This window comes from Castor canadensis, chromosome 1, assembly GCF_047511655.1.
Source record: "Castor canadensis chromosome 1, mCasCan1.hap1v2, whole genome shotgun sequence".
NCBI classification, from domain to species: Eukaryota; Metazoa; Chordata; class Mammalia; order Rodentia; family Castoridae; genus Castor; species Castor canadensis.
The window spans coordinates 141,448,648-141,468,688 of NC_133386.1; the positions used below are offsets into that span (position 1 = coordinate 141,448,648).

Below are 20,041 nucleotides of genomic sequence, written 5' to 3' on the forward strand. Positions count from 1 at the left end.
AGTTAGCTAGTGAGACCCCATCTCAATGGAAAATAGCTGTGAGGGGCGGTGTGCCTGTCTTTCCAGCAATGTTGGGAAGATTAAAATAAGAGGATTGTGATCCATGGCAGCACTGGGGAAAATTGTGAGACTCTAGTTCTAAAAATAACCAAGCCAAAGGGCAGGAGGTGTGGCTTAAGTGCTAGAGCACCTGCTTCGCAAGCACAAAACCCTGAGGTCAAGCATCAAAAATAAATTTTAAAAATTGCAAGAACTCAATTCTGATACTGACTAAATTGATGCCCAGAGATTTAAAATCACATGGTCCCATTTCCATCCTTATTTGTCACATTCTGAGAAAAAATATGAAGCCAATGCTCTTGCTCCTTCTGTTCATGATTTCTCCCTGAGTAGGTCAGGTAATCAGTAGAGGCTTTACCAATTCTATGGAATATACCAACACATCATACCTGAGTCTGAGGACAGTGATCCTGATTGGTATCCCTGGACTAGAACATGTTCAATTTTGGATTGGACTTCCCTTTTTTGTCTTGTGCCTGGTGGCTCTGCTGGGGAACATCTTCTTGTTATTCATTACCCCCACAGATCGCAGTCTACACCAACCCATGTCCATCTTCCTGGCAGTATTGGCAGCTACTGACCTGGGTCTCTGTGTAACCATTGCTCCTAAGATGTTGGCCATCTTCTGGTTTGGATCATGCTCCATGGCTTTCAATGCCTGCCTCACCCAGCTCTTCCTCATCCAGGCTTTACAGGGAATGGAATCTGGCATCCTGTTGGCCATGGCCTTTGATCGCTATGTTGCCATCTGTGATCCTTTGAGGCACGCATCCATCCTTATTCCTTTCTTTCTACTTCGAGTGGTGCTGATAGTGGCAATTCGGGCAACAGTACTTGTTGGGATTTTACCTATTTTACTAAAAAACCTGCAGCTTTTCCACTCTGTGGTTATTGTCCATTCTAATTGTGAGCACATGGCTGCAGGGATGTTCATGGTAATAAACCATATGGGCTCTTTGTAGCTTTCACGATTTTAGGTTTTGACGTGATCTTTGTCTTCATCTCCTATATTCTGATTTTTCAAGCTGTTTTTCATCTTCCCCAGAAAGAGTCACAAATCAAAGCATTCAACACTTGTTCAGCTCATATTGTTGTCTTCCTGGAATTTTATATCCTTGCCTCTTTTTCCTTTTTTAGTTACCCTTTGGTCATGTATCACCTTATGCCCATATCCTCTTGTTTACCGTATATCTGCTTGTGCCCCCTGCTCTGAACCCCATTGTATATGGTGTGAAGACCAAAGAGATATGCAAATGGGTTGCTGATATTTTTATTCTGAAGCCTGAATCCCAACAATGATCCAACAAGTGATATAGCAGAAGAAAAACATACAGTTATCTAGACAAAGTAAAAAAAAATTGTACTACATGTGGTTATGTTGGTGATATTTTTACATTACTATGATCTTCCATAAAGAATTTATGTTCCCCTGGCAAAAATCATCAAAACATCAGATAAATGTGGGTAAAAACAATATATATCATAAATTCCTATCATTCCTCCCTTTATACCATTTTCTCCCTTGATCTTTCCTTTTTGCCTTTATTCATTCCATTCTTGTATCTTCTTCTTTCTTTTATTCTCATTCAACACATTTACTGTGTCTTTCTGTACCACTAAAGACATTTTATCCTTTATATGTACAATATATTTCTGTGATTTTCTAGTGATGATATAAAAATATTGGGAAATTTTAATTTAATGTTAAGTTAGGCTATGGTAAGATAAAACAATACATTTAGTTTCATATTGTAGAATCAACTAGTTTAGATTTTAGGAAAAATCATAGAAGACCTCTATGTTTTTTCCTAAATCATGGCATATGTTAAATTTAAGAAACAAATTTTACTTCAGCCAATGAAAGTATATTTACCTTACCTTAAATTCAGTTTAAAATAAATGTCATTAGAACTCATGTAGATTGTAGATATGTGTGAATATGATCTCCTTGGGGATGCAAATCAGGAAACCCATGTTCACCTGTCCCTTCATCAGTGATCAAAATATACAAAGCATCCTGCAGTAAGGGAGCAGGTATTGTATCCCAATCATCTGATATTTGCTATTATTACTTAACTGTAAAATATAGTTGTTTTATTTGGTAGCCAAACAATTCACCTTTTTAGATGGCTTTGGAATGAGGCCATTATCCATATGTATAATGTTGAAACCTACAGTAAACTTACTTTTTGCCAAAAGGTTAGGAAATATTTATAGTGCTATGATGAATAACATGTAGCATCGACTTTTGTCCTATTCCTATCTCTATAAATCTAAATGATTTACAAGCTAGTGGAGAAAAATCAAGACATTGAAAGATCAGCCATATCCACAAAGCCTTCTTCTCTGATCTCTCTCCTTACGGTCTCTGTGAACTAAGAGCATGTACACCGTCATGACAAACACCACACAAGCATTAACAATATTAACTGAACTACTCTCTCAACTGACTGTAGTTCTTTTCCTCTCCTCTTGGTTGTCCAAATAATGAATTACATTATTATTTAGAGGAGGAAAGAAGACAACATTTACCTTATGATGGTCTCAATCTATAAACAGATGAATAACATGGAGGTATTTTTCCAAGAGTTCTCACAAGACAAAAAAATCAGCAATTTTAGTATAAATGGTGTATTTGCAATATCATCCAGGGAAAATAAAAACTTCTGGGTGAGGAAACAAGTAAGACAAGGAAGGGAAGAAAGGCAATAAAATTTCCTTGGGTAACTCAGCAAGTTACTGCTGTGATTCATCAGAGCTCTCTCGTGCTAAGGATACTTGGAGAAAATGTAAGAAACACAACTCCAAATTGCCCTGACCAGTAGCTAGAAATACAAGACATTTATCAGTAATCCTTACCCCTAATTGGTAGATAGTAACTTCTAGAATATCCCATTCCCAATACTTCTAACACATTGCACTCATGGGTAGATCTTACTCCCCAAACCAGAACAAGGCTTTGTACAGAGATTTGTAAGAAGCTTTTGGCATGAAGAGGAACTATATACAGGAAATTCTAGAGCACCCAGAAAGTAAATGGCAATCTTTAAAACTGCACCTGAAATGGTTCATTAGGGAAATATGTAAAAAATATGTAGGCAAAATGAGGCATATTATTCCAAGTTCCTTCACGATGTTATAGAGGGAATGACAACATACTGCTAGATACGTCATGACCATGTTTTAAAAAAGTACCCTCATTTCCTATAAAATCATCTTTGAAAGAGAAGTAGTGTTTTCATATCAGGTACTAAGAAATCTAAGATTTGTGCCAAGCAATCTAAGTGTCAGCTGTTGAGAATAGCAATGGGATATACCAGCTTTCCAATATATAGAAACTTTGCAGGTCAGTTGGTTCAATGGCAATTTGCTTTTGGGTATAGTATTCCTTTTTCTTTTTAACTAAAAGGTAGGGGACTACCTTAGTTTCATAGAGAGACAGATTAGTGCTCACAATATCACTTTTTTCATAATCCTACCTGTCTTCATCAGAAATACAGAGACATAATGAATCAAATTCTTAAAATACCCAGGTGCCATTGGATCATCCCTGTAATACTAGCCTCTTGGGAGGCTGAGATCAGTAGGATGGTGGTTCAAGATCAGCTTGGGTAAAAAGTTTGAGAGACCCCCAACTCAACCAATACCTGGGTGCAGTAGTGTGCTCCTATTATCCCAAGCTTTGTGAGAGGCTGAGATTGGGATGATTGCATTTCCAGGCTAGAGCAGACCAAAATGCTGTAAAACTTCATCTCAACAGAAAAAAAACCAAGCATGGTGGCATGCACTGTCATATTAGCTAAGCATAAAATAGGCAGACTTGGGCAATAAAAGCAAAACCCTATCTCCAAAACAGCCAGAGCATAAAAGGGCTGGAGGAATGGTTCAAGGGGTAGAGCACCTGCAGAAACTCCTGAGTTCAAACTCCAGTGCAACAAAAATAAAAAAACCTTTTAACATGGAGAAATGTGTTTTTTGAAATTGTTTTGCATATTTGAAGGAATAGAATTTCATCTAATACCTGTTAATGCACAAAGAGTAGACTAAAGGAGTTGGATTTACAAAGGATTAATGTAGCTATCTTCAAGAAGGCTAAATTCAATCCTCTTGATACTAAATGCTATGGAATATATGTATCAATTTATCCATTTATCTACTCAATCATTTTGTTTTACTCATTTCATTTTAACTCTGTAATCATAGCATACAAAAAAAGATATGGATTGTTGTAACTAGAGGAGAGACTATGGCATATTGGATTTTTCTAACATACCCCTAGTATAATCTTCCAAATTGCATTTTCTTTTGTATTGTAACCATTGGAAAATTAGTATATTTCTCAACCCTGTATATATTGATCTGTTGATGTAACTTAGTACCTTTGTCCAATATTTGTACATACACATATCTTGTGTAAGTATGCATATGTCAAGTGAGGTGTCTGAATGTCAATACATATAACTATGAAAGCATGTGAGAGTGATAGAGAAACAGAGCAAACAAGTTGCTTAAATGAATAAAATGATTGGAAGTATGTATGTGAAGAAGAGTGTATATTTTACCATGCTTGAGTGAATGAATATTATCTGTGTTTGTCTCAGGTGAGCCAGGAGTTATATAAACTATGAATGAACATTAAACAAGTGAGGATGGTATGACTTTACAAATCTAAAGTCCTTATGCTTGCTTCATGGACTCTGCTTAACCAGACAAAAGTTTCTATTAAGAACAAAAGGTTGTTATTCTCATCAAGACTAAATTCTGCTAGATGCCCTGGTTGCAGACCTGATAACCTAAAACAGTTATTGCTTTCCTGAACTTTTAAACTCTTTTTTCTTCAAAGTCCCCTCCCGATGTCTCCTTTCTAATTAGCCAACTGCATAAACTGTGAACCCCAAACCTGTCCTATCCAGGGGAGGGACAGCACTTATTAGAGATAAAACCTAACAGGACTTCCCACTGGGCATGCTTGCTATTTGTCTGTGGTGCACCTTTCTGCAGAGGTAAATTTTTCTTTGCCTGTTGACTTCTGAGTTGTTTTGTCTCTCTCGTGACAACTCAGTACCTTAAAGATGTTTCTAACAGAAGGAAGGAGGGAAAAGAAAGAAAGGAAGAAGAACACAATGGCAAGGCTTGAAGACAAATCACTGAGGTAGAGATTATATCAAGGACAAATGAATCTCAGAAAACTTGCAATAAAAAGGGCTGTTTAGCATTATTTGAAGAGGAGTTAGAAAAATTAGTCAGGAAGGTGTATGTATTTACAAACAAACCAGTCACTTTTAGTTGGAGTGGTTCCTATTCTGTGATTTCCTTTTTATTTAGAATAGAGCACCTGGTGAGGCAGACTAAACTCCAGTCATGCAATAACTTGTGTGTCATACTATAGAGTTAAGTCTTTACCTTGAGGAACAAGATGCTAATGGATTTAAGTGGATGAAATGAGATATTTATTTGAAAAAGAACTCCTGGTGATGTTTCAACAACCTTAACGTGAGAGCGATCAGAGGTAGGACGTTGAGTTAGAAGGATTTTATCTTTTAGGCACACACAGTGAAAAATGTGTGAGGTAGATACATGGTAATGGACATGTGCAGAGAAATCTTGAGTTCAGTTGAGTGAGGAGAGAGAACGGAAAATAATTACGTAATTTACCTCAAGTCAAAAGAACAAATTAGGGAATGCAGAGAGCCAACAGAGTTGGCAAGGAGATAGAGTTTAGTTTGTGTAAAATACAAAATTTCTGTCTCCAGGAACAATGTTATGTAGCAGATCTATCAGTCAAAAGAGAAGATCTCATGTTAAATATTCTTACCACAATAAAATAAAGCTTGAAGATAGAGCATAGCTTAGAAAGCATTGTTTAAGGTTCATAAGAAAAGAGATTCACAAGGCTTCTACAATTAATTTTCTAAGGCACAGAAATAACTCAAAGTTTAAAATGCATACTTGGAGGGAGTGTTGAAAAAAATCAAGACATGATATGTGCATATATGCAAATGTTGCACTGAAATATATTAATTTTCATAACCAGATGCATCAATAATCTCAAAAAAGATTTCCGTACCTTAAATTTGTAAACATACATGAAATCAGGTTTGTGGAATGGAAAAAAATCTAGAAAAATTATAGCTTTTTGAGGTTTTTTGTTTTTAATTGGAAAATGTTTATTTCTTAAGTAAAATTTATTATGTATTACTAATGATTATTATTCCTTAACTCACAAAGTAATGTAAACAAAGAAAGGAAGCTTATAGCTTATTTATATGCTGTAGATATTTATGTGTATTGATTTCTTATAACATCATTTTTCTTCATATATTGTTTTGTGTTAGCATAATAGCTAAAATAGAAATATGGAAGAGATAAAATTAATTAGCACAAATTCTGGATATTCAATTTTGCCCCATCTCTTGATAACATATGCCTAAATTATATTTTTACCTCATTTGGGAAGTGTTCCCAATTTTTGTGATAAAATTGATAATAAATATTCTCTGTTTTATTACTTACAAAGTACTTTGGGGAAGATTCTAGTTATAGGAATTCCATGACAACTGCATCCTCATAGAAAAAACATGTTGTGATTATAAACCAACAGGACTGAATTCATTTTTTGCTTTGATAATTCCTTTCTTCATAGAGCACCAAACCTTCCAGGAATTATCTAGATTGCAAATTAAACAAAACTTCCAGTTCTACATCCCTAGGCCTCCTTTCCACACCAAAGATATCAGCCTCAGTCTTTTTGACAGTGGAAAATTCGCAAAACCCACTCACGTATTTGTTTGGTCCTTGCCCCATAAATCAAGGGATTGACCATGGGAGGTACCAGAAAGTACAGATTGTCAATGATGATCTGTAGATGGGGAGCAATTTGGTAGCCTAAAATTTGAGCCAGGACAGAAAAGACAACAGGAGAATAAAACAGACAAATGACACAAAGATGAGAGCCACATGTGCTGAGAGCCTTGCCACGAGCTTCCCAAGATGGTATGTGAAAGACAGCTTGAAGGATAAATCCATATGACAGAATAATGAAAAATAAATCGAATCCCACAGATGCCACAATAACCATGAGCCCATAGACAATGTGGCCAGAGATGTCTCCACAGGCTATCATCAACACAGCCATGTAAGCACAGTAGGAATATGAAATGATATGGGTTTGGAAGCTTTCCAGTCTTTTTGCCAGAATTGGTGCTGGGGTCAGCACTGCCACTGCCCTTGCCAGGATAGCTAGTGCCATTCTCACAAGCATGCTGTTATTAAGGATGGTTGTGTACCTCAGAGGGTACCAGATAGCCACAAATCTGTCCAAAGCCATGGACAGCAGGATCCCAGACTCCATGACATAAAAGGAAGGGATGAAAAACATCTGTGTGAGGCAGGCATCAAAACTGATTTCTTTGGCATTCATCCAGAAGATTCCCAGCATGCGAGGAACTGTGACACTGACCAGGCACAGGTCAACAACTGACAGCATGGCCAGGAGGAGAAACATGGGCTCGTGAAGACTCTTTTCCAACTGAATGATAATTAAAATGGTGACATTGCCTATGACTGTAATAACAAATATCAAGAAAAAAGGCAAAGAGAACCAGCCATACGAAGACTCCATGCCAGGAATTCCAGCCAGAATGAATATCAAGGGTGGAGGAATGGAGTTGTTGCAAGAGGACATTCCTAATCTCAGCTCCCCAAGGAGCTGATTCCTAGACAGAAAGATAAAGGAACATTTTATAGGGGCTGCATCTTTCATACCTACAAAAAAGCTGTTAAGTACAGTGGTTTTTGGTGACAGTCCTGACTTTGCTGTGTAAATTAATGACCAAATGAATACTACAGCTACTTGGATTGGGGATGAAGGCAATGACTTTTACAACAGAGAGAAACATTCTCAGCAAGAAATTTGCAATAAAGACTTACTGAACTCATAGTTTAAATTATCCTGTTCCTGTGATTGTGTTTAATATTCAACATTTTCAAATCTGGATTATTTATTTCCTAGAAAACAGGACCTGGAAGGACAACGCTTTCAAAATTACAGGCAGATATAAAAGTATAAACATGCCACAAAGCGAAGAATTCTCTCAAGACAAAGATTCTGAATTTAATCAGATCTGGGTCCTCATTTCTTGGATAGGACTTGGGTTTTGAATTCTTCTCTGTAATGTTTTGCAATAGATTGTTGATTTTGACAATGGATTTAGCAAATATGTTAGTCTTTTCTGTTGCAGAGTAACACTTATTTTGGGTGACAAATGTAAGATCCAAAAATGTCTCAATAGGTAATAATTTATAATTAAATTTGCAGCATATTCAGTAAAGGTTATCTGAGTATGGATAAAAAGTAAGGATAATTAATAGTTTTTGTTTAAATCTTTGGCTGTATTCCTATCGTAAAGGCAACATAGTTGGAGAGTGTTAATGGTCAGAAATATTTCTATAGAAATAAGGTTTTATTGTATGTGTTATATGTTTTTAACTAAACAGCTATTTTCAGAGATATTTATAATATTATAGGTCATTTAATGCAAGCCATAAAGAGTATATTTAATATGTTTAAATGAAAATGACACAAATACATAATAATACAAACATAAGTATATAGAAGTAAGAATATTTAAAATAAAAAAAGGTAATTAAATTTCACTATTTAGATTTAAAGTTCAGAATTTGGTAAAAACATTACAACTATACAATATGGATTGGTAGCAAAGAAAGAAAAATTTTATTAAAAGCTTAATACCAAAGGCCAATAAATACATACAAATTTACATTAAGTATAAAATGATAATAACATTAATATTATGTTTTGATTAACTTGGATTGTTAGCCTTTCTACTTATGTCTGTATCAATTTACTTTTATACCCTAATTTGCTATTCTCTTAAATTATGTATAATGTCAGGGAGTTGTTTTTAGGTCTCTGGTATAATATAACATTTTTATTTCAACCATAAATCAAACTTTTAAAATAACATTAAATTGAAGTAAAACAAAGTTAGGCTTAAATTACATAAAGTGTGAATGAATTTTTTGCTAATTAATCCACTCTACTTAAGAACACAAAACAGATTTGCACATTTCCTAAAATACTACTGCAATATTTATGCGTAAAATTGTATTATTCAGATATGAGCATTTCATATTTCAACTGTCTTTGATAAAAGGAACACAGGCTTCATGATAGGTGGGTCTCCTTGAAAGTAATTTGGCATGGTGACATGAAGAAGTCTTTGGGATCACACAAACCTAGGATAAAATCTCAGATCTGTGTCTTACTGTATGTGACTTCACAATGCTGCTTATAGTTTTGAATTTCATTTCTTCATGTCAAAATTTTGATGAGGTATATAAGACAAAACTTTTAATGAGGATTAAGTTCACCTATGTATCACATTAGTGGATTGTATATATATTTTCCTGTGATAATTCGTTAAAGGATTTTGTGCTTTAAAATGCAAATTTTGTTGCTTTTCTGTTAAATACAGAGTTTCGGTCATACATGATTAATGTAATGTTAGCTTTGACTTATTGATTTGTTATTTGGAAATAATTCTGACTAGGATAATGAAAAGTCTCAAACTGACAAGATAAACAAGAATGTCTCATGATCCTGGTAATTTTTTCTTCCACATTTATAGATTCATTATGAGCTAAAAAGTAGCTGGATAAACAGCCAAGATGCCCCAGCACAGACGAATGGATTAAGAAAATGTGGTATCTATACACAATGGAATTCTATGCAGCCATGAAGAAGAACGAAATGTTATCATTTGCTGGTAAATGGATGGAACTGGAGAACATCATTCTCAGTGAGGTTAGCCTGACCCAAAAGACCAAAAATTGTATGTTCTCCCTCATATGTGGACATTAGATCAAGGGCAAACACAACAAGGGGATTGGACTATGAGCACATGATAAAAGCGAGAGCACACAAGGGAGGGGTGAGGATAGGTAAGACACCTAAAAAACTAGCTAGCATTTGTTGCCCTTAATGCAGAGAAACTAAAGCAGATACCTTAAAGCAACTGAGGCCAATAGGAAAAGGGGACCAGGAACTAGAGAAAAGGTTAGATCAAAAAGAATTAACCTAGAAGGTAACACCCACGCACAGGAAATCAATGTGAGTCAATGCCCTGTATAGCTATCCTTATCTCAACCAGCAAAACCCCTTGTTCCCTCCTATTATTGCTTATACTCTCTCTACAACAAAATTAGAGATAAGGGCAAAATAGTTTCTGCTGGGTATTGAGGGGGGAGAGGGAGGGGGCGGAGTGGGTGGTAAGGGAGGGGGTGGGGGCAGGGGGGAGAAATGAACCAAGCCTTGTATGCACATATGAATAATAAAAGAAAAATGAAAAAAAAAAGTATGGTAAAAAAGTTAAAAATGTGCATTTTTATTCCACAGAGGAGAGGATCCAATCACAGAGATGTTTTCCCATAGAGAAAAGACAGCCTTGTGGAACTAAAAGCTCAGTATCTGTTGTAGTTTTTAGGCAGAAGGTGAAAAATCACCTCTCAAGAATACTAGAGATAAAAATTCTCCATGTGGTAGTAGGGAATTTTAAATAATATGGCATGGCTTTAAATGCTTTTTGGAGCAATTGCCCAAGAAATATATCAACATCAACTATAAGTAAAGATATTTCAGAAATAAATGTGAGAAATATTCTTATTTTCTAATGAATATCATTAGTCATTATAAAGATTGCAGGACCCTACATGACCACACAAGCTTTAGTGGTTTTTGTATTTTTTCCTATATAACTATTTATGTCCCAAGATTTCCTACTCTTTCTTCTACCTTCTTTTTCCCTTTTCCTGGATTCTTACCTGCAGATATTTGTGAGTTTTCTCATAATCAGTCTGAGACTAGGAAAGTCAACTTAAGTTTTGAGAAAGTTCTGTTTAGCTGCAGAATGACATGGAGTATCTAAACTTGAGGCAGATTTAAACTGGGGTGTCTTTGCCTTCCTGGGTCCCTAGTGGCCTTTTCTATTTGCCAGTGTTGTTCTTTCCATAGATATTCTGGGAAACAAATCCTAGAGTGAATCACTGGGGACCGCACAGTGATGAGAGCACCATAGAACTCACTGGGAGTGTGCTGTGGAAGCTAGGATGGCATGACTTAAGAGGTCAGAGAGAAATTAGGGATAGGAAGAAGCATTTAGGATGAAAATCAAGTAAAGATGGAACAGTGAGGAGATTATAGTCAAGATAGTGTGTGTGCAAGTGGAATTATCGATGAATTCTTCCTTCTTGTTTCAACATCAATAGTTCAAATTATTTTTATTTCTAAGGACATTGAAAGTAAACTGAGAGTGTAAATAAGAGAGCAATGGAGGAGCTCTAGGTAATAAATATCACACAAGATAAGATTTAGGAGAGACTAAATTTAGAAACACTCTTAGCAAAGTGAGAGTAAACTTGGTAGGCATAAAAGAGAAAGAGAAATTGTTGAGAACTATGTTGTTAGAAATACTAGTAGAAGATAAATAACCTGAAGATGATGAATTGGGCTCTGTTTGTTCATTTTGTGTCCCCAATGCATGGCAAAGTATAGATTTCAATGAGTATTATTTTCTATAAGTAAATATGTCTTTACATAACACACACACACACACACACACAATGTGTATTTTTTTTTTAGAAACAAAAATAAGAACCATTTTATTTCACAAAGCTCCTGAGGAGCAGGAATTTGGGAGTTGTTTGGCTGAGCAAGTTCAGCTTAATGTTTTTCTTTTTTTTTTTTTCTTAGTCAAGATGTGCAGCCACAGTTGAAAATTCTTGAGAGCTGACTGAAGTTAGAGTATGAGTTTGTAGGATGGCATAACACAATCATTTGACTGTTGACAGGAGGCTTCCTCATTTCTTTGCAATGGTTGACAGTAGGTTTGCCTTATCTCCTAGCTGCATGAAGCAGCCATAGGGCCCCTGGGTTTTCCTGATGATTTTGCAGCTGGCTTTCCTCCAGTGAAAGCAAGAAGGAAGACACTATGCTTTTTTTTGAGAAGCAGCACGTTGTCTTTCCCACCACATTGTGATTGTTAGAAGTGAGTCATGCATTCTAGGCTATACTCAAAGGGAGTAGAATTTAGCTCTACTTCTTGAAAGGATGGGTGTAAACGAATTTATAAACATATTTTAAACCTTCCACATTTAACAATACTTAACTCAGCACATTGGATCTGTATGGAGACTCACTGCTTTGAAAACAGTATTCTGCAATGAAGAACAAATGCAGATATTGCTCTTTGAGCTTTGTTAGCTTACTTTTCCCCAATCCTTGACTGCAGATTTTCCTCGAATTTCAACTTTCCCAGCATTATGTGTCTATGAAGCAAAAGGATTTCAAGGATCATCCAAGGCTAAAAGGTGTCTTAGGTCTACATAGTAGGAGACTTTGTAGTTCCTGTGTATTCTAACTTACTTTACTATGGCTCTAATGGAAACCCATGCCTAAAGTTCTAGTTAAGAAAGAGTATTATTGTCTAGCTGTTTACAGATATTACCTCCCTGTGTAATTTGCAGTCACAGTGCTGATTAGAGTCTTGAGGCTCAGGACCCTTTAAACAGAACACACATGTGATTACTAATAACCTATTAATGTAAAGGTTCGAAACTCTTCTAACTCTTCTCACAGAGACTGAACACGTGGTTACTAATAATGGAAACACAAAAGACCTTAAATTGCCAAAGCAATCCTGACCCAAAAGAGCAAGGCTGGAGAAATCATAATACCTGACTTCAAACTATCCTACAGAACCATAGTAATAAAAAAAAAGCATGGCACTAGCACAAAAACAGACATGAGGATAAAGGGAATAGAATTGAAGACCCCAACACAAACTCATACAACTACAGCCTTCTTGTTTTTGACAAATGAACCCAAAATATGCATTGGAGAAAAGACATCCTCTTCAACAAATGGTGCTAGGAAAACTGGATTTCCACCTGCAGACAACTGAAATTAGATACCAGTCTCTCACCTTGTACCTGCATCAATTTAAAGTGGGTTAAAAATCTTAATGTAGGATCTGAAACAGCAAAATTAATACAGGAAAAAATAGGGAACACATTGGACCACATAGGCAAGGTAATACCTTTAAAAATGGAACTCCAGTAGCTCAGCAATTAAGAGAAAGACAAATGGGACTAAAAAGCTTTTGCACAGCAAAGGAAATAACCACCAGACTGAAGAGACAAGCTACAGAAGGGGAGAAAATCTTTGCCAGCTATACATCTGACAAGGTATTAATAATCAGAATGCACAGGAGGCACAAAAATCTAACCTCTAACAATCAACAACCCACTGAATAAATTGTCAAATGAACTGAACAGAGAATTCTCAAAAGAAGAGACACAACAGGCCAATAAATATACCAAGAAATGCTCAACATCCTTGCCCATAAAGGAAATGCAAATCAAAACTACGTTGATATTCCACAATATGTTTGTTTTAGTCAGTCATATACTCTGGTCATGCACAGGTGGCTTACACCTGTAATCCTTGCTATTCAGGAGGCAGAGAACAGAAAGATCATGGTTCAAAGCTGGCCCTAGACAAGTTTGAGAGACCATATCTCAACAAAACACAACACAAAACAGGACTGTTGGAGTTGCCCAAGTAGTAGCATGTCTCCTTAGCAGGAGTGATGCCCTGAGTTCAAACCCCAGTATAGCCAAAAAAAGAAAATTATCCACTCTGGTCTCTAGTCCTACCATAATATTTCTAGGGATGACTAACAGTCATGTAACCTGTGAGTTTATCAGTGTCTTCATCAAGACAACTTCCATAGCCTAATTATCCTTCAAGATAATCAAATCCATCTAACTCTTTCTGCTGTGGTTTGTGATAACCTGGGTCAAGTGTCAAGTTACTATCTAAGTTATTATCTTATTGGTGTAGTAAAAGTACTCCTAAAAGTTCTCCTGAATTTACACTTTCCATTCTTTGTCTTAGCAACATTTACCTCAGTGCTGCCACATGATCTTTATTTTATGGATACATTACACATTTTTATTTTATAAAAGTAATGTATACAATGTAATGTTTTGATACACATAGTGAATGTTTACTGTATTCAAGCAAATTAACATATCTATCTTCTCACAGTTACCCTTTTTTGTGATAGCTGTACCTAAAATATACTAAATTAGCAAATTTTCAGTCTAAAATGCCATTTTACTAATTATAGTCCTCATTCTGTACATTAGATCTCGAGGTTTATTATCTGTAACTTTGTACCTTTGACCTATAATATCTCCTCTGCCCTCTCTCCAACCCTCTGGTGACTACATTCATACTCTTGGTTTTATGTGTTTGATTTTATTTTTAGATTTTATGTATAATGCCATGAAAGTATTTATCATTCTCCAGTGGGCATATTTCACTTAGCGTAATGTCCTCCATGTTCATCCATATCATGGCAAAGGAAAGGTCTTTTCGTTTTAAGACTGAATAATATATTTCAAGACACAAACCTGATCATGTTTCAATTATGCTAAGCATTTCCGTAGTCCTCCTCTTAGTCTATTATGTGATTGGGCACAGTTAGCATGCCCTTGCCACCCCCGCATGCTACTATCCCAATCTTACTCAAGCTGTTCTTCTGTTTTCACTGTGAACACTACCCCACAAAGTGAATCCCTTCAGTTCCTTGAAACTGTGACACCCTATCTGATCTTAAGATCCATACTTGTTAACACATCCTCTCTTTTCCCTGTATCACTACCACCCTCGTTTCCATGACCTGTCTGTCTTTCATCAGTTTGTTAATTCAGTTTACTAATTAAATATCATTATCCTTGAATCCTTGAACTAGACCAAATCCCATCTTACATGCACTTACATAAACTTAATATTTCATCTTAATAATACTTAACATCCAGTATAATCATGGATTTGAGGATCACTATATTAAGTTATGTTGTCTTTACCAGAATGTAAGTCCCCTGTAATGTAGATGTCTTTTCTGCTCACTTTTCATGAAAATCTAGCACAACATGGCATGTAAATAAATATTAGTTATATGAGTATATAAAAATCTTCATCTGTTCCATCTCAACTAGAACTTAATGGAAGCATTGTGATGATTTATTTTGTTGGTTTTGTTCTTCAACATTTCCAATTTGATAGTCTTTGATAGATTGCCTGTAAGTGCTAACTCTTTAGCTTATATTTTCAAACCCGATACATAAACAATCTTAGTGTTTTGGGGAAGCATGATTAAATTGTATAATTCGTGGTAGCTCAAAATAAGAAAAGAACATACAGTTTAAGGGTAGAGAGTTGTCAAATCATCTTCTGACAACACGGGGGAAATGTCTCAAAGGCTAGATTTCCCACAGGGATTTTCTTGCCTTAGCCAGAGAAGATCTATCTCTAACTTTATGTCACTTTTCTCCACTGTGTTTCTAAACATGATTTTAACATATCCTGTATTTTTAATTCAGCTGTTTTATATAGCCAAAACCTCAACTGGAGTTCTAAAATATAAATAAATGACACCAAACATATTCTGGTTTTTTCATCACTTTAGAAAGCACTCATTAAACATAAAAGTGCATCATATACTGAGAGGTATTAGAAATAAAAAGTCAAATCCAGGCTGCACTACTTAATTAATGTGTTATTTGGACAAATTATTTAATTTATGGGAGTCCTAATTCCTCATCTATAAAGTCAGATTAATTCCTACTGTGATGAGTACTGAGCTAATTACATAATTTAAATGACTAAATATTGATATTATATAAGTGCTAAGCCATGTACTATCGCATGTATGCACACATATGTTATATAAAAGCTATATATAGTACGTATGCATAATGCTTATGTATTAGGCGCTCATGGTGTGGCATTATGATTTATGTCTATGTGTTTTGATTCATTTAATTCATAAAAGTTCAAGTACAGGAAAATTTATAATTCCTGTTTTATTAGCTGTAACAAGATATCTTAGAATATTTCAGCAAATTGCCTGAGCATACACAGATAGTGAGAGATGAATAAAGGACTCAGAAACTCTGTCTTTAGAGCCAATTCAGGTTATTTAACTTATAACTACTCACGGAGGGGATGAACCATCTAAGGGTACAATAGATACATGGAAATGTCACAATGAAACTCCTTGTATAAACATCATAAACAAACAAAAATGTCTTTAAAAAATGAAGGACAGGAATGTAAAGCAAGTCCTGTCTGGGGATTGGTACCAATGAGAGGGAGAACACATAGGAGTAAAGGAGGACAAATATGGTGGAAGCACTATGTATTCATGGAACAATGAAACCTGTTCAAACTATTCTGAGAAGGGAAGGGGAGAGGGAATACAGGAAAAAGATGGGCATATTATAAGATATATTGTAACCACTTTAGTAAATGTCACAATATACCCCAGGAATAGCAAGCATACGTTAATAAATAAATGAAAAAAGGGTTAACTACAATATATTATGACTATATTTTATAATTGTGGCAGGGAGAGTTTTTGTCAGTTTGACTTAAAGAAATAATGTAATGTTTTGACAAAGTGGAAGAGTTTCAGGAGGAATTGAATCTTGAAGAATACTTATTTTTTTCTAAGGGAAAAAGGAGAAAGCTAACCAGAGACATGAAGATGTAGAGAGTACTACGACTTGAATGTAGATGTGAGTCTCTATGAATTTTTTTTCTAAATAGTGTTAAGGATATGGTAAGAGAAACAGGAGAAATGGAATACACAAACTTTCGCTTTTCCATTCTGCATCTTCATGTTTTTTAAACAATTATAATTTCTGTTTTACACACACACACACACACCCACAGATTATATATATATATATATATATTTACTTATAATTGATTTAGAGAATGCACTAGACAAATTAATTAAATCCTATTTAGTGCCAACTGTTGAGGTAATCTTAGTGGGAAATCTTGAACAACGTTATTTAATAGAGTCTCAGGAAGAAGAATACAGAAAGGACTCCCAGAAATCTGCATTAAAGAAGCTCTTACAGGGAATAGAAAAGAATGAATGAGCAAAGAAAGAATATACAATTAATACTTAACAAATTGAAAATTACTATAAAGATGACATGAATTCAGCAAAATTCATCATATGTTTATTGTCTTTAATTTCCATCTTGTGTGAGGCAAGTACTAAAAGGAGTTACATTTTTAAAATAAAAACTCAGATTTTTAAAAATAAATATAGTTATATTCTTTTATTTTTTTCATTTTCAATATTTCTTATACTATAATAATGCAAAAATATAAATATGTTATTTATAATAAGGCTTCCTCCTTTAAAGAAGGCTATTGCTTGAGCAAGCTTAGTGTATCTGAATGAGCTCTGGCCATAATCACAAGAATGTAGTGGCAGGTGTACATTCTAAAATAAAGAGTTCAAAAGAGGCTATGCACATTACTTATGGAAATTTCTTTTTGACATTTTCCTGGGTTTCTTTCCTTCTGAACCACTCCTTTGAAGTTAAACTATTAAACCCTGCTATACCATGGATCGGTAGCAACAAGAGAGAAGCGATGCATTTGCTACTCATCAAATTGTAAGTGAGCTCCCTAAGTATTACACCTACAGGTTTCATTAGAATTGGGAAATTTCTACCACCAATGAATGTGGTCATACGCTAACAAAAAACAGAAAAATACAGAAATATGCCATGTCTGAATTCCATTGGAAAAAATGTCGGTTATGAGAAAGGGAACTATTTGTCTTCTCCCTCCATATTCTGTTACTATGGCTCTAAACAACAGCGTAATCAAGAAACTTTTATCCTTAGAGAACTAAGAACATGGTCTCTAATTTTCTTTGTCCTTATACCATAAACAATGGGGTTAAGAAAGGGTGGAACTAGAAGGTACATATTGGCGATGAAGATATGAATGTGGGGAGCCACACTGTGCCCAAAGCGGTGGGTCAGGAAGGTGAAACCAGATGTTGAATAGAAAACAAAGATGACACAGACATGAGAACCACAAGTTCCTAGAGCTTTAAAACTTGCTTCTTTGGATGGAAGACGGAAGACAGCACGGAGGATCAGGACATAAGAGAAGGCAGTTAAAACGCAATCACAGAAACCAATACCAAGGGCTGCACCGAGGCTGTATCGCTTGGTGACTCCTGCGTCCACACATGCCAGCTTCACCACGGCCATGAACTCACAGTAGGTGTGAGCAATGACTCGAGTCCTGCAGTAGGGCAGCTGCTTGAGCAGGATGGGATGTGGGGAAAACAATACTACACCTCGGAGTACCACAACTGCACCCATTTTAGCAACGCGACTGTGGGTGAGTATCGTGGCATGGCGCAGTGGGGCACAAATGGCCACAAACCTGTCGATGGCCATGGCCAAGAAGAAGCCTGATTCTAAGGCACTAAAGCTGTGGATGAAGAACATTTGAGCCAGGCAAGCATCAAAGGCAATGTCATGGGCGCCAAGCCAGAAGAGACAGAGCATGCGTGGCAGTGTAGATGAGGAGAGGACCAGGTCTGTGACTGAGAGCATGCACAGAAAGAGGAACATGGGCTCGTGGAGGCTTCGCTCTGCTCTCACCACTGCCAGGATGGTCACATTCCCCACCACAGCCACTGCGTACATGGAGCAGAAAGGAATCCCAATCCAGACGTGCAGGTGCTCTAGTCCTGGGATGCCCATCAGCAAGAAGGTGTTTGGAGACACTTGAGATTCATTGGCTGGTCCCATGGTGTTGATGTCTGCTATCTTCTATAGATGGAGTCCTCTTCTTTGGGCAGAAGTTTTCTGCCAGGTCATTACAACCCAATTTGAAAACAAATGAACAAAGAATTTGGAAGATCCCAAGACTTTAATTAGAAAACTTTCAAAGTTATAATTCCAAGTTTAAAAAAAACCAGTGACATAGACAAACACTATGCACCCAGAAAAGATACCAATTGTAAATCAAATCATGGGTCTTATCTATTTGTTTAAAAATATGAACTTTGTTAACCATCAGACAAATAAGCTTTATGTAAACAATGGTTTTATTAAAGGAAAAGGACTTAGATTTCATCTATCACAATTTTCTTCTAAATCTCATCCTGAATGATAAATTTCCAGCTTCTATCTCAGTACTTTCAGTAAAGTTTTCCATTCCAGAGATAGTGCATTTGATGTTTTTCCTATTACTTCACAGAACCTGTCCTTCGGAGCCTGGAGACCATATTGGTCCTTTTTTCTATAGCTCCAAAGACTTACTGAGCCTTTTACATAGCAGTTTTTCCAAAACTTGAGGGTAACCTATATTTTTCTATCAAGTACTCTCTTTTCTCAAGTAAAAATTATCTAATTTATATACCCACTTATTTTAAAATTATTTTTCACAAGTACTAATTTTCTAGTTAACTCTCTACACCTTCCTCAGTGTTCTTTCTGCTAACTTTAATTTATGATCCAGAACATATTAGTCAAAACACAAATCAATGACTGGGTATTCCTTTTGATATTTGAACTATTATTGTTCTCTCTGTCTATATCATTTTTGCATGAAGTAATGAAAACAATACCTTATTGCTCCTAAAATGAAGAGAAAATTGTGCTAGAATCTTCGCATATTTAAATTCTTACCTGACAAAGCTATGTAAGCTAAATACTGTTTTTCAAATTTTACCAGTTGAAAAATAGAAGCCCAGAATGTTCCTGTAAATGCAATAAAATCACTTAAAGTATGGCAGGTCACAGATATTCAGTATGTAGTCAAATATAACTTACTGATGTTTTGCAAGTCTTTAAAAGTCAGATTTCTAGAGATTATTTTAAGTAAATTATTAAAACTTAAGCTTTGTACCTAACATTGATAAATGTGATGTATTGCTTTATATAACACTCATTTTTAAGCATTTACTCTTAGTCACTGATCACTTTTCCCATCTGGAATTTGATCAGTATGTCTGCTGATTTTGTAGATGTGTATTGTAGGTCTACATAAATATAATTGAAATGT

General features: G+C 35.6%; 2 protein-coding genes and 1 pseudogene across 2 annotated transcripts; 1 reads left to right on the forward strand and 2 right to left on the reverse strand.

The window, feature by feature from the left end:
- The first annotated feature begins 425 nt into the window (after window positions 1–425).
- On the forward strand, window positions 426–1,359 carry LOC109674914 (olfactory receptor 52A5-like; annotated as a pseudogene).
- Window positions 1,360–6,799: 5,440 nt separating this feature from the next.
- Window positions 6,800–7,744, reverse strand: LOC109674908 (olfactory receptor 52K1-like). The gene has a single exon (XM_020151769.1). The coding sequence runs from the start codon at window positions 7,742–7,744 to the stop codon at window positions 6,800–6,802; it is 945 nt and encodes a 314-aa protein (XP_020007358.1).
- A 10,094-nt stretch (window positions 7,745–17,838) lies between these two features.
- Window positions 17,839–18,783, reverse strand: LOC109674912 (olfactory receptor 52M1-like). The gene has a single exon (XM_020151774.2). The coding sequence runs from the start codon at window positions 18,781–18,783 to the stop codon at window positions 17,839–17,841; it is 945 nt and encodes a 314-aa protein (XP_020007363.2).
- Window positions 18,784–20,041: the final 1,258 nt, after the last annotated feature.

Bases quoted from the DNA above. Each gene is read 5' to 3' on its own strand.
- LOC109674908 (XM_020151769.1), bottom strand. From the start codon at position 7,744: ATGTCCTCTTGCAACAACTCCATTCCTCCACCCTTGATATTCATTCTG.
- LOC109674912 (XM_020151774.2), bottom strand. From the start codon at position 18,783: ATGGGACCAGCCAATGAATCTCAAGTGTCTCCAAACACCTTCTTGCTG.